At 35.4% G+C, this 14,853-nt stretch overlaps 1 protein-coding gene across 1 annotated transcript; it reads left to right on the top strand.

Moving 5' to 3' along the window:
- Positions 1-3,383: 3,383 nt before the first annotated feature.
- LOC113761382 (bifunctional aspartokinase/homoserine dehydrogenase 1, chloroplastic-like) lies at positions 3,384-14,593 on the top strand. The gene is made up of 18 exons (XM_027304344.1): positions 3,384-3,707; positions 4,099-4,172; positions 4,261-4,638; positions 5,478-5,566; positions 5,713-6,016; positions 6,246-6,298; positions 6,387-6,601; positions 6,682-6,769; positions 6,882-6,995; positions 8,119-8,217; positions 8,556-8,750; positions 10,668-10,750; positions 11,639-11,864; positions 12,252-12,397; positions 12,884-13,019; positions 13,320-13,403; positions 13,517-13,609; positions 14,046-14,593. Exons 1-18 carry the CDS (start codon positions 3,475-3,477, stop codon positions 14,289-14,291), a joined length of 2,856 nt encoding a protein of 951 aa, XP_027160145.1. The 5' UTR covers positions 3,384-3,474; the 3' UTR covers positions 14,292-14,593.
- The last annotated feature ends 260 nt before the right edge of the window (positions 14,594-14,853 follow it).

Raw genomic sequence — 14,853 nt, 5'->3', positions numbered from 1 at the left:
GCTGCAGGGGAGTATACCCCCGCCCCATCCCCCACCTCGCCACCCATTAAAAAATAAATAAATATGTATATAATTATATATAATATTTAATTTAATTACTTACAAACTTATAATAATGATATTATTAGTTATATGTATTATATAATGTATATTAGTATATGTAATATAATTGATATTATCAATTATACTAATAATTATATATGTCTACTAATAGAAATTATTAATTGGTTATACTAAATTTACTAATACATTAATACTAAATCCATAATCACACTTAATACAAAAATACTTTTTTCTCAAAAAAAAAGCACAAATACAATAATGAATTAGTGATTGTATTTGTACCAAAAGTGAAAACTTGACTATTTTAGTTGTATTTATTTCATCATGTTGGATTGTATTCAAATAACTTTTGTTTGATTGTTTTTATGAGTTTCAATTATGAAATTACAGTGAATAATAACTTGGTGATGTGTCGATATTTTAGTACTTGATTATTTGCTAAAATTTAACTATAATAAAATTATATAACAAATGCCATCCTAAACTGACACTAACACTTGTTGAAAAATATAGTTCAGGTGTTCATATTTTGAAAAAATATAATTAATAAAAGAAAGTATTTATATGCAGGTAGGGTGATAGTTGGTACTTACTAATATGTGTATTCATATGGTAGATTGTGAATTGTTTAAGTGTATTAATGAATACAAAAAAAAAAAAAGAGTTTTTGTAACAGTTGCCATAGGGCATTCATTAACACACCTAACATTCGCCTAATCTACTATATATATACACATACTAACAATTATTACCCTCCATTGCATTTATATACTTTCCCTATTTAATCTTACCTATTCTCACTTGTATTTATTTATTTTCTCTAAGTAATCTTATATTTCCAAAAATATGACAACTGAAATCTATTTTAACAAGTGCTCCCGTTAGACCCAAAAAAAAAACCTTATCATCAATTGAAGCAAAGGAAAAGAAAGAAAAAAAAATCTAAGACCTAGAAAATTTATAAATCAATCTGTTCATACCTGGTGAAAGAACAATGCGAAGGGTTTTTTTAAAATAACTTTGCCATCTTTAAGCACATCAAAAAGTATGCCGTCAAGTTCTTTTAATATACCATTTGACAAACAGATTCAAGTAATTGTTTTCATATATGTATGTACGTTGTGTACTAGTAATCTTAGTAGTAAATTCTTGATTGCATTTTATGTCGTGTTAATTATATACTTTCCATTTGTGTTAGTATGATAGGGTACTTAATTATTTAATTAAATTGCACTTAGAAGGTGCCAAAAGTTCCCGAGGTATAATTAGAGACCAGAAAAAACAAGTGAAAAAAAAACCCAATAAAGTTCACAACAAATGGTAGGAGACTCTCATCCATATCATATGTACGTAAATTACCATTGTTGTTAATTTCATTGGGTTTTTTTTTTATTACCCCTATCCTATTTTTACAATCTAAAAATAAAAAAATAGATATCCTTATTAACAAAACATGGGTCATCAACATTTAGCTTCAATTTAGGTACGGATTATAAGCAAAATATACTTCGAAAAAAATTAAATTGATCCTTGCCTTTAAAGTCTAAAAACAGAAAAGAAAGTAAAATTACCTTAATAAATTTTGGCACCAATGTTAGGCGCTTAAAGGCATGATTTTCTAATTTATGTAAAACAAGTATGAACTTTATATATCTCCTTATGGTGTTCTAAGCTTTCATTTAGAGTTTTTGAAAGTTTTCTTTTCTATGCCAAAAAAAAAAAAAAGATGCAGTAACAAATACAAAAGTGAAAAAATTTTAAAACTATTCTTTCTCTTTAAATCAGTGATTTTGTACATGATATTAGAGGTAAAAATTGTAAATTTTGATTTCTCTTTTCCTTTTGCAGTAATTATGTGCTTATAATATAAACCTTGAAATAAAATACTTTTGCAGCTCGACAAAGCAAGAAACATTATTCTTATTGCATAGTTAATACTTTGGCACTAATATTTTCGAAAGAATATTATTTAGATCTTGTCTTTATTTCCAACCTTTTATCTCCATACAAGATTGTTATAATTTAACAAGTACGACTATCAAAGGGCATTTGTGGCATGAAAATATTTTTCTCTCTTGAAACGACCTTTTTAATCTTACATATTATGACATGGGTTGAAATGTTACACAAAAGTCAGAATTTTGGATGGTAGATGATATTTTCAAAAATTCAGGGGATGCTAACGTTAGAAGAGGTTTCTGAAATTATCCTAAAAAACAAAAACCAAAAACAAAAGACGAAAACCAAAAAGGTATTATTGGGTATGTTTCACGTGAAACATCTTGAAAACATATTTTGACCATATTCTCTAATTACGTGCCTAACTTTTTCCCCTCATATTCTATAATCACATTAGTATTGGTCTCATAACTTTCTAATCATGATTGGTTTGTTCAAGTAATTCACACATAATTTATTACTTAAATTCACCTTGAAACATTTTCTTAATTTAACTTTACTATTCTAAAATATTGCCACATAATATTTATTTTAAGAAATGCGATTTGGACTCCACATTCATCCGATAAACTTTTTACAAAAGCGTTATGGCATTACTATTTTAAAGTTTCTAAATGCACCCAAGTTTTACTTAATTTATCATTTAAATACACATAGATATAAAAAGCATTGCTCCTTTGTTATGCTCTCAAATCCCTTTGTAATTCACAAATTATTAAATCTATTTAATTACTCAAATAATTGTAAGATTACAAATTGAAATACCATCCAACTCATTCACACAATTTAAAGATTTGAGAGAATTTCCAATATTTCATCAAAATCCCTCAATCTAAATTGTTAGCACCTAAAAATCGTACAACGAAAGTATATTTGACACATATGAAAATGGGTGAGAGAAGGAAAGAAAAAACTAGAAGTATATCTGACTCTTATATTGAGAGTGATATAATATCAAAACAAGATTGTCCTTACAATAATCACGACTCTCTGCAAGATTTCCTCACCTTTTTCAATTGAATACAATACTAAATTACCTGTAGCATATAAGACTTGTATAATTGGGAAACTACTAAAACAAGAAACTATCAAGTAATTTCTTTAAATCTTAATCAAATAAACTACTAAAATTTGACTAGAATTAATGTTAATTTAGAAATAGTAGGAAATTTGGTTTAATTATGCCATTATAAGTGCATAGCTTTAGACACATTCCTGATTTAAATTCAACTCTTTTTCTTTTTTAAGGATGAAACTAACACCTTTAAAAGATGCAATATAAATCAGGCAGTCCAGCCAATTGATTAATCATAAGCACTACTATAATAAAACTAGTTCTACTATTTCCCTGCAGCCGCCAATTACTTAAGTAGCCGACTATCTGCCACTTCCCACTGCAACCGACCCCCTGCGGCTGACGGCTGTTAGTTCTCCTTCTTGGCAGCGGCGGCAATGGCGTTGTCTTCTCCGATTTCCCAGCCATCTTACTTCCATAATATCACGTCTTCATTATTCTTCGCCGGCGGAGGCGTAAATGGGAATAGTAGCAATTGTGGTACTAACAGGACCACAACACTGATGAGGAGCCGTGCTAATAACAACTATAGGAGCAAGAATTCTTCACTACTGCCCAAGATCTATCCTTGTTCTCCCCTTCTTCGCCAACATCCCAACGCTTTCTTTAGGTATTTGTCTTTCCCTTCATTGTGCTTAGAGTTTCTTCTGTTTCGTTAATCTGGGGATGCCAATGTTTTGCATTTTATGTTAATTTGCTGTCCGACTTTTTCATTGTCCATAAGCTATTTGATTAAACTTTTTGCAAATGAGGGCCCAAGGACTAAATTTAGTTGTTACTTTAATAATTATGCCGAATAAAGTATCAGAAGAAGTCTATAGATTGAGAGTGGGGGAAAAAAACCAAAAAGTCTTTAATTTGATACAAAAAAGAATAGTTCTGCCTCAGCTTCATCTTAAAATGAAGAGAAGGAGAGCGAAAATTCATTGCTACGGTAATTGGTTTCGCGATACTGAAGTCAACAACTGAAAATATTAGTATATGTTTTTCTCTTGTTTCAGCTCAGACTTCAATTTGAGATGTGGAAGAAGGGATTCGTCTACATCCAACATATTGGTTTCAGTAGCAAGCGCAGGTGTATAAAAAAATTATGGAGAATGTTAATCATAAATTTTTGGAGTTACTGAATAAGTTATTTACTTTTCTTTGGGTTATTGTTTCAGCTGATGTTTTGCTGGATGAAGCTGTAGAACAAGCTCAGCTTCCGAAGGGTGATACTTGGTCCATACATAAATTTGGTGGTACTTGTGTGGGAAGTTCGGATAGAATAAAAAATGTGGCAGAGATAATAGTTAAGGATGAATCTGAAAGAAAGTTGGTCGTTGTCTCTGCTATGTCAAAGGTTACTGACATGATGTATGACCTTATTAACAAAGCGCAGTCGCGTGATGATTCTTACATAACTGCACTTGATGCTGTTTTAGAAAAGCACAAGTTAACAGCTCTTGATCTGCTCGAAGGGGATGATCTTGCTGGTTTCTTGTCTAGCTTGCATGACGACGTCAACAACCTCAAAGCTATGCTTCGTGCAATACATATTGGTACCTTTCTTTGTTATCTTACTCTTCTTCTTTTGTTTTTTGTTGTTTATTTTATCAAATTTGATATTAAAAATTTGGGAGTGCACCTTTCTACGGTGTGTGAGTAATACAGAACAGACAAAAGTACAAGTGGTTGAGAGAGATTAATTTGTACAAACTCACAAGCAGACTTGGTCGTTAAGTTGGTTTTCATAAGTATTCTGGAGGTTAATGGATGTTCTGATTGAACTCGGATTGTATGTGATAATTTCTGATACTTCCTCCACCCCATTGGTACTGTCCTACTTTCCCTTTTGGGTTGTCCCAAAACTCATGTAACATTCCTAAAGTGGCTAGTAGTTTTCAAATATTCTCCCGTCTATTCCACTCCTTTACCAGCCAGGATAATACTTTACAATTTCTCTCACTATAGTGGACCCTCAGTGAAGTTTCATGTTCTGGTGCTGTTTCCTACAGAAAAATGTGCTTAACCGTGCATGGAATGGATTACTTGGATTCTTTCTGTGCAATCACTCCTTTTAGAAACAACACTTAGTAAAAATGTGACCCCGCCAAAAAGATCTTATGAGAGGGGAATAGGAATGGAAAGCAGAGCAAAACAATTCAATTGTTGGTCACTTACCGAAAAGCACAACATTCAAAAAGTCCAATATTTATGGGACGGAGGGAGCATTGACTTGATTAGTAGAGTGCTAATAATGCGTAGGAAAAGCCATATCATAGATTTTGAGTCCTACTTGATAGGTGTTTGTTGTTGTTACTTTTGTTTTTTTTAACAACTCCTTGTTTTCCATTTTGAAGGAATTTGGCTTATAAATTAATGGCTTACTGTATTGCAGCTGGTCATGCAACAGAATCTTTTTCGGATTTTGTTGTGGGTCATGGTGAGTTGTGGTCTGCTCAAATGTTGGCGGCTGTTGTCAGGAAGGTGGCTAATCCCTCAGTTACCTCTTTTTCATAGTGTGCATTGTTTGGGTTTTCTCTATACTATCTTCATTCAGCAAATACTTTTTCTATGATATTTTATGTTCATTCAGCATATACTTTTTTGTGGTTTTTTCTATCCTTTTGTAGAATGGAGTTGATGCCAATTGGATGGACACTAGAAAGGTCCTCATTGTAACTCCTACAGGTTCAAATCAGGTTGATCCTGACTATTTAGAGTCTGGGAAAAGACTTGAAAAATGGTACTCAGAGAATCCGTCCAAAACAATCATTGCTACTGGTTTTATAGCTAGCACCCCACAAGATATACCTACAACTTTGAAGAGAGATGGGAGTGATTTCTCTGCTGCTATTATGGGTGCATTGTTTAGAGCAGGACAAGTAACAATCTGGACTGATGTTGATGGCGTATATAGTGCAGACCCGAGAAAAGGTTTGTTTTGGCTCATTGAATTTGTCTGCTGATTGCCTCCACAGAAGCAGATTGTACTCTTCCTATTTTTCTCTACTTTGAGGCCATGTGATATGCAGAACATCAATCTTCCCCAGATCTGTTGCCTGTAGTTGGATGCATTTTTAAGTAGATAAATCAAGATGCTTACCATTTCATTTGTACTGCATGATAAAATGCTGATCTCTTTCTTTTTTTTAATCTTCGGCAGTCAGTGAGGCTGTTATCCTGGAGAAATTGTCTTATCAAGAGGCATGGGAAATGGTAAATGCACCGTGTCTGGTACTTGGAATACATTATAAGTCTGCTGATTAAATGCGTTTCTGACAGCATAGTTTGAACTTGTCAACAGTCATACTTTGGAGCAAATGTTTTGCATCCTCGGACCATTATTCCAGTTATGCGGTATGACATACCAATTGTCATAAGAAATATCTTCAACCTTTCTGCTCCTGGAACTATGATCTGTAGGCCATTGGTCAGTGAGACTGAAAATGGTCAGAAATTGGAATCTCCAGTCAAAGGATTTGCAACAATAGACAATTTGGCCCTTGTGAATGTTGAAGGGTGCGATACTATATCATTATATTTAAGTATATTGTGACCTCTATGCTCCATCAAGTCTTAATTGCGAATGCTTTCTGCAGAACTGGAATGGCTGGTGTTCCTGGTACAGCTAGTGCAATTTTTGGTGCTGTCAAAGATGTCGGAGCTAATGTAATCATGATATCCCAGGTATCTTTAATCTTGTCTTGTTTATGTATTTGTTAACTTGTGATTGTTGATCCTCCGAATTTGTCATTGTCACATTTTTGTTAATTAAAGTTTTCATTTAATACAAGTGCAGGCTAGCAGTGAGCATTCAGTATGCTTTGCTGTACCTGAGAAGGAAGTTAAGGCTGTTGCTGAAGCTTTGGAGGCTAGATTTCGTCAAGCTTTGGCTGCCGGGCGCCTTTCTCAGGTTTTTTCTATATTTCCAAGTGTTCACAGACCTTTTTTATTCATTTTTCTTAAATGCTGAAATGACTTGCTGACTGGTATTGATGCACTGACAGCTTGAGTACTAGAAATGTTGTGCCTTCTAATTGTAGAGCCATGATCATGATGACCATAAAATCAATTTATTTTAACCTGTGCTGATTCCTGCACTTATCTTGGTTTTCATTTTCTTTCTTCTTTGGGACTAGGGGAGTAGGGAATGGGGTAGGGGTCCTACCAAGTTCTCTGTTTTAAAGATCTTTGGTTTTCTACCTAAGCTGTGTCTATATACCTGTGCGAGTGGCAGGCCCTTGAGTGCTAATGATGCTCTGATTGTACAAAGTTCGCTGCAAACTAGTTTGAAGGATTGTGTTGTCTTGTATGTGTTACTATTAATAAAAAAGAGCATTGTGGAGTGCTGATTCAGAGAGGTATCCCGTGAATTATTATTACTTTTTTTTGGACAAGAGAGTTGTATGCTGCTGCATTATAGAGGAATTTAAATGAAAAAGGGGCAATTTTGAAGCTTGTGATTTCAGAAATTTTTTTTTTTTAACTTTTGCTGGTGCAAGAATTATCGGAGGTGGGCGATCTGTCTACTCTAAAAAAGCATATTAATTTTGGAAACTTTTTATCCTACTAGTGACAGACCTATCGAACCTGTGAATTTTTCCTTCTTTGCTTAACTATGGACCATGCGCTTTGTTCTAACCAGGATGCCTATTTTATCAGCGAATGACAGGGCTTACGTTGACTGTGGGGTTTGCATTTGCTGCTTCAGTGTCTTAGTTAAAGCAATTCGAGTGATCATAATTCCTTATACTTTAGGATCTAAAGTCTTAAGACAAAGTTTATAGCATATAAGAGATGCTAGTACAAGAAATTGTACAATGATTGAATAGAATGCTTCATTTGGTATGCTTTTTCTTTGCTGGTTTTGGTTTGTTAGCCGTGTTTTCATAGTTGTTTTGATTTTATCAGGCTTTGTTGAAATGACTTCGCTGATGTCAGTGATGTCTGCACATAATTGCAATATAGCTATTTGATGAGTTTTACTATTTTTATTTGCTTGATTTCCACACTGAAATGAATGCAGTTATTTCCAGGTTGCTGTTATTCCAAACTGTAGTATTTTGGCAGCAGTTGGCCAAAAAATGGCAAGCACCCCTGGAGTTAGTGCTACTCTATTTAATGCACTTGCAAAGGTTGGGAACTTTTTTCTTGCTACTATATAGCACGCCCCCGCCCCCTCTGAAATTTATTTGAAAGGCATCTATTTGAGAACATTTTCTTCTTATTTCTTTTGGAATTTAACATGTTTCTGCTGCATTGATTTGTGATTTTTGTCATGGTAACTTAAAGATGAAAAAGATGGGTGTCTAATCTTTTCCGAGTAAGCAGTGAAAATTTCCTGTTTCTGTTGTAATCATGTTTCTGTACTTTATGGCATTCTTCTATGCTATAATATTGGGTTAGATGCAATAGCTCAAGATATTGTTTCCTGCTATAACAATATTCTAAACTTCATGGCATTTTTCTGCAGGCTAATATTAATGTCCGTGCAATAGCTCAAGGTTGCTCAGAGTACAACATTACAGTGGTTGTCCGGCGTGAAGATTGTATAAGAGCTTTACGGGCTGTGCACTCTAGGTTTTATCTGTCACAGACCACAATTGCTATGGGAATTATTGGTCCAGGGTTGATTGGTGGTACATTACTTGACCAGCTCAGGGACCAGGTAAATCCTGTGCTTTTTTGAGCTGCCTTGCACAAGTTCTGACCTGCAGAATGTAGGCGGGGCTAAGTCCCCTGGTGTATGCTCTGATGCTTATGTTAGTTTTTGCTGCAAGGAGATAGAAGTATGGAATAAGAAAAGAGAAGTGTTAGAGAGAGAGAGAGAGAGAGAGAGAGAGAGAGTTTATTCAACCGCTTTACCGTTGTCACTGGGCATCCATTTATAATGAGTTTATTATCTCTTAGTGGTAGAACACTGTTCATGAACAGTTTTACATTCAGTAGTACGAGCTCCAGCTTGAATGCATGTGTTGAGGTGCATGACCTGGAACATCCAGCACTTGTTTTATACTGATACATCTGGTGATGATCTGTCATCATATCATAGTGCACAACCAGGGACTTCTTCAATTTCCATTTTGTCTGATGATTAGGACATGCATCTAGGATTTCTTCACTTCATGTCCAATAATTTATCAACTGAGTGTTTGTCTATCTTGTTAAACTGAGTTTGGCTTTTCACTATTACTTTAGAACCAAAAATTTTCAACCACTTGACATTGTATTATCTCCATATGTCCCTGTCAAACTTAGTTCAGGAAGTGATAAAATGAAATTTGCACTTAGGCAAGGTGTGCATCTAATAAGTTTCAAAGATTTAACTCAACTATGTGTATCATCATCTGTGACTTCCGCCCCTAGCTGATATCCATTATTGACTTGTGCAGTAGATGTTGTTTACCATTTCCCATATAATCATTTCATCCTAACTTGAGACATTTAGGGGTTTCTCATTTTTCCAAGCAGCGCTTATAATTCCATCTGCTGTACCTACATCAATGGTGTTGATTTTCATGTAGTGTACCTGCATGAAAGAGAAGTTAATCCGTGGAGTTATCCCAAGAATATTCTTTGTAGGTTTTTTGTACATTTTAAATTGAGACAGTTGGCCAGGGACCTAGGAACATAGTGCAACACAATTGATTCTTTCTTTTTGGTTGTTTATTTTTCCCTTCTTTCCTGCTTCAGTTTTCATCCGTTGATTTGTTTTGTATTCATAGTTTTCTTCGAACTTTCCTAAAATTCTGAATTCCTTTGTTGATAAGAGTGATCTTTTGCTATTTGAAACACACCTTTTTTTTTTGGTTTCTTTCACTTTTTTCCTGTATTAGTTTCATTCTTTGATTTGGTTTTCCCCATTCCACACAGTTGTTTAAAAAGTGCCATAGGCCTCTGGGTTTGTCACTGGTAGTGATGTTTCTGATACTCCATTGCTCGTGTACGGAAGAATGATTGGATTTTCTTGTTATCCTGTATTACATGTCTAACTGCCCCTATGTATTGATAGCTTAGTACCTTTTGTGATCTCTATCTGCTGTGAATATGTGGCAGTATTCAGATGAATATGCTTCTCTAACATTACTTTGAAGATTAGCCATGAGTTTCTGCAACGGAAGGATGAATATGCCTGCATGTTATTAGACTGGTTTTCTTGTAATAAGAATTGATCTCATACTTTTCAATTGCATTTGTTATCACACTGTATCGACGTATTTTTTAATGAAGGAGGATCTTTTTACAGAGAAGACATCAGTTGTTATAGTATATTACAATCCATAACCAGCACAAAGAGCAGCAATGAACTTAATTCAACTCAGTTGTTGTAATAGATCACAATCCTATGCAAGCATAATGAGCAGTAATTCAGTGGATTCATCTTTCTGCTTGTCTTGTATATTTACTTTCTCCTTGTACTGCCTTCTGCTAGTTTCATTGAGGGATTTCTAAAGCATTTACCTTTTCCCTTTCTTCATGGATAACATGTAGTCTATTGCTTTTTTTGCTGGTTTTAACTGATGTTTCACTTTTATGTCCACCGGGGGGGGATAACTGATGCTATTTGTGTATTTGTTGATGGCAGGCGGCAGTCCTCAAGGAAAAGTTTAACATTGATTTGCGTGTTATGGGAATTACTGGATCAAGGAAAATGCTTCTAAGTGATAAGTAAGTTTGACATACTCAAGTATGAATTTTAGTTGAAATTCTTTAGGACTTCATTGATCTTCACTGTATGTGGTCTTTTGGTTGCCTGGTCTATGTGAAAGAAGCAGAATATGAGAATGTGGGCTATTTATTATGGCTTTGTAGTGTTTTAACATAGGTTGGCACCTAAGGAGATGCTGCATGGTGATAGGTTGTGGGAAAATGATTCTTGGTTATAGTGTTAAAACTGGTGTTACTATGTTAATTTGGGTGTGGATAAGATTTTATCAGATTTTTCTTGAGAACATTAAGAGGCTAGAATTTTGTGTTCAATTTTGTAAATGATAATTATCAGCTTAATGCTTCTCATGTGTACTCCATCGTTTATACCTGTTGGGTTGAGCATCACTAGTAAGTCAACAAACCTCTTGAAATGTTAATTTGGACCAGCTTAGTAATGACGTATTTATCTATGGGTAAAAACCTCAGCAGTCATTAAACTATTGCTTGCATCGACTTTTGACGATCAAACAATTTTTTGTCACAAATTAGCCATTAAACTAACTAACCAGCACACCCGTGGCCATTTCGTTGATTATTGCTCTTAATCTACAAAATAATTAGAATACGTGTCAAAACACAAGGGTATATTTGTCCACCATGGGTACTTTTTGTCAAAACAAGAGATTGATTATTTTGTAGATTAAGAGCAATAATCGGTGAAATGGTCACGAGTGTGCTGATTAGCTAGTTTATGAAAAATTGTTTGATGGTCAAAAATCGATGGGGGCAATTGTTTAATGGCTGCTAGGATTTTTTGCCCTTTATCTATTGTTATCTGCTTCTTTTAGTGTATAGGTACCATTTCAGTGGTAAATACAAGGCTTAATTTGTTGTTACTGGTCTTAGGGGCATTGACTTGTCTAGATGGAGGAAGCTTCAAAGTGAGCTTGGTGAAAAAGCTGACCTTGAGACCTTTGTTCATCATGTGCACGGGAAGCATTTCATCCCGAATACTGTTTTAGTGGATTGTACAGCAGACTCTGTAGTTGCAAGTCATTACTATGAATGGTTACGTAGGGGAATACATGTTGTCACCCCAAACAAGAAGGCCAATTCAGGACCACTTGAGCAGGTTAGTCTATATTTTAGAACAAATTTGCTTTGGTCAACAAAGGGTATGAAGCTTCTCGCACGAGGTGTTTTTTTTAGCAAGATCTGTGGTTATTTGCAGGAGATACCATTGTTTCTATCAGCAGCGTCACTTTATTATGTCTAAAACTTGTGGTTAAATCTTTCTATGATGTCAATTGTTATCTGGAAGGCGTGCTAATTTTTTTATTCAGCAATATTCCTCATTATCTGCAATTATATCTATCTTGACATACTGCCTTTCTCTTTCCAATCCGTCTCTCTGTCTCTTCCTCACACACACATTACATACACACTTTTTATTGTAGCATGGTCCATCTTGCTTGAAAAATCTCTTAATGATTCCTGCATATTTTTGCACTGAATGCAGTATCTGAAGTTGAGAGCTCTCCAACGTCGATCTTATACGCATTACTTCTATGAAGCTACTGTTGGAGCTGGTCTTCCAATTATTAGCACCTTACAGGGTCTAAATGTAACTGGTGATAAAATATTGCGTATTGAAGGCATTTTCAGGTTAGTAACACTATAAGGGAATCATCTATCGGAGTAGGCAAACTTTTCTATTATAAGGTTTTAGAGGATAACTCAGTCTCTTGAGTTATTTCAGAAAAGGAAATTAGCCATCTATCTCATCTTGGATGAGTGTACTTCAAGTGGCAAGTTGTACATCAAGTAGGCTACAACCTAAAGAATAGTATACTGACTGGGGAAAAAGAGAGAAAGTCGCATGTTTGGTCTGCATGGGTTTCCAGGTAGACAGCCAACATTTTTGTCTTTTTCTAGTCACAGCTTAGTATGTGAACCAAGGATTGAGCAAATTTACCATTGACAAGCGAACAGAACTTGGGTTTAAGAGAACTAGGCTATCTGATTTGTTACGGAATAAGTGTGAGATGCAATCCATTAAAATGAGTTATTTACACATTTTTTTTCTACCTGCATGGACAATTTGTATTGTTTTCTATCTGATCACATTGATTTGATAATTTCTAATTTCAGTGGGACTCTGAGTTATATATTTAACAACTTTGCTGGAGCACGAGCTTTCAGTGAAGTAGTGAAGGCGGCAAAAGAGGCAGGTTATACAGAACCGGATCCTAGAGATGATCTTTCTGGAACCGATGTGGCTAGAAAGGTAGTATGTCTTGATTTAATGATATTGCTGTGCTGCATATTCCTTGTGCAATAAATGTTCTCATACATGTGCCTGTGCTTCCAAAGTTAGAAGACGGTCCATTGACTCTTCTTTAGCATTTGTTATTTTCAGTCATCTATGCTGACATTCAAAGACCCATTTGTTTCAATTTGGTCTCTGCTTGTGCGTTACTACACTGGTTTATTCTGTTTAAATATGCATGCCATATTTTCAGTCACGTATAACAGTTTCATCAATTTTGGGTTGGTATTTCCTAACTGAGTAGCTTCAACATTACAGGTAATTATTCTTGCTAGAGAAGCCGGATTAAAGCTGGAACTCTCAGATATTCCTATTGAGAACCTGGTGCCAGAACCTCTGAGGGTCAGAATTGTGCTTTCATCATCTTCCGCCAGCTCTAAGAGTTTAATATTCCTAGTCTGCTAATATTTTGAAGCTTGGCTTATCTTCGAAATGTTTATAATGTCGATGTTCAGGCTGTAACATCTCCTGAGGAGTTTCTACAGCAGCTGCCACAATTTGACCAAGATTTGGCAAAGCGAAGGCAGGAGGCTGAGGATTCTGGGGAAGTAAGTATTTTTCTAAAATGCATTCTCTGTGTAAATCAGGAGGCTGAGGATCGAGGAATTTGACGAAGGATTTGAAATCCTCTAGGTTGTTAGGATTAATTGGGAGGTAATTGGGTTTGTACTCTACCAATTATTTTAGCATTTAAATGTATTTAAATAATTGGTGGATTGCAAATCCAAATACTTCCCAAGCAATCCAAACAAACCTAGAGGATTTGAGAGGATTTTAAAATCCTTTGTCAAATCCCTCAATCCAAATGCAAGGGATTTCTGTCTGGGAATTTTGCATATCGGTACTCTCTGCAAATGGTCATGGGGGAACTTGGTTGCAGTTTAGTGCAACAGCAGTTTAGTTTGGAAGCTCAATTGATTGCTTAAGTTAACTTTATCTGGCTTCGTTTGTTAAGGATGTCTTGTGATTTTCACATATTTGAAGGTTCTACGCTACGTTGGGGTGGTAGATGTTGAAAACCGAAAGGGGACGGTAGAATTGCGAAGGTACAAAAAGGAAGATCCATTTGCACAGCTTTCAGGATCTGATAACATCATCGCGTTCACAACTGAAAGGTATAAGAAGCAGCCACTAATTGTCCGCGGCCCAGGTGCTGGAGCAGAAGTGACAGCAGCTGGAGTATTCAGCGATATACTGCGACTTGCATCGTATCTTGGTGCTCCATCATAGTGTTAGTCAACTTCGAAACTAGTATAGCAAATTTTGTCTCCCTGAGCTTTTAAATTTTCTTCTCTGTTACCCCTAAATGTGGTTGTAGTAGATACAAGGCTGGCTGAGATGTGTCTGTTGGTTCATGCATAATCTTTTTGCTTAGCCTTCCGTGATTTGTTTTGTGCTCTTCGCACTGAGCACTATTGTAGTCGTTTGTAACGCTTTTTGTGACTCCTGCTATGTGTATCGCTCTAGTTAGAAGAGGTACAAGTTCCAGAAGGAAGCTATTTCGTAGCAAATTTCAAGAGGATATTTCTTCATTTTGTTTTGTAATTGTATTTTCGTGGCAGGACTTTCAAATCAATCTTGTGGGAGGCTAAGGTTGAAAAAGTTGAGCAAATTTGAGAGAGACATGGATGCAGTCAAGGCTATTGCCAACTCAGCTGTACTTGGGCACGTACGGTACAGCCACATAATCCTCAGCAATTTTAACCATGAGAAATCAAGAACGGAACGAAGACAAAATTACTTCGTACTACAAGATGTTAAGCCCAGAACAGGAAAGCATCATGCCGACGTA

Source organism: Coffea eugenioides, chromosome 2, assembly GCF_003713205.1.
Source record: "Coffea eugenioides isolate CCC68of chromosome 2, Ceug_1.0, whole genome shotgun sequence".
NCBI lineage: Eukaryota > Viridiplantae > Streptophyta > Magnoliopsida > Gentianales > Rubiaceae > Coffea > Coffea eugenioides.
Note: the sequence above shows the minus strand (reverse complement) of the source record. Positions and strands in the feature narration are given on the sequence as shown.

Excerpts from the sequence above, each read along its gene's own strand:
- LOC113761382 (XM_027304344.1), top strand. The coding sequence starts at position 3,475 with ATGGCGTTGTCTTCTCCGATTTCCCAGCCATCTTACTTCCATAATATC. Across the intron at positions 8,751-10,667 it reads TTGACCAGCTCAGGGACCAG|GCGGCAGTCCTCAAGGAAAA; the intron begins GTAAATCCTGTG and ends TGTTGATGGCAG. Across the intron at positions 10,751-11,638 it reads AAAATGCTTCTAAGTGATAA|GGGCATTGACTTGTCTAGAT; the intron begins GTAAGTTTGACA and ends TACTGGTCTTAG.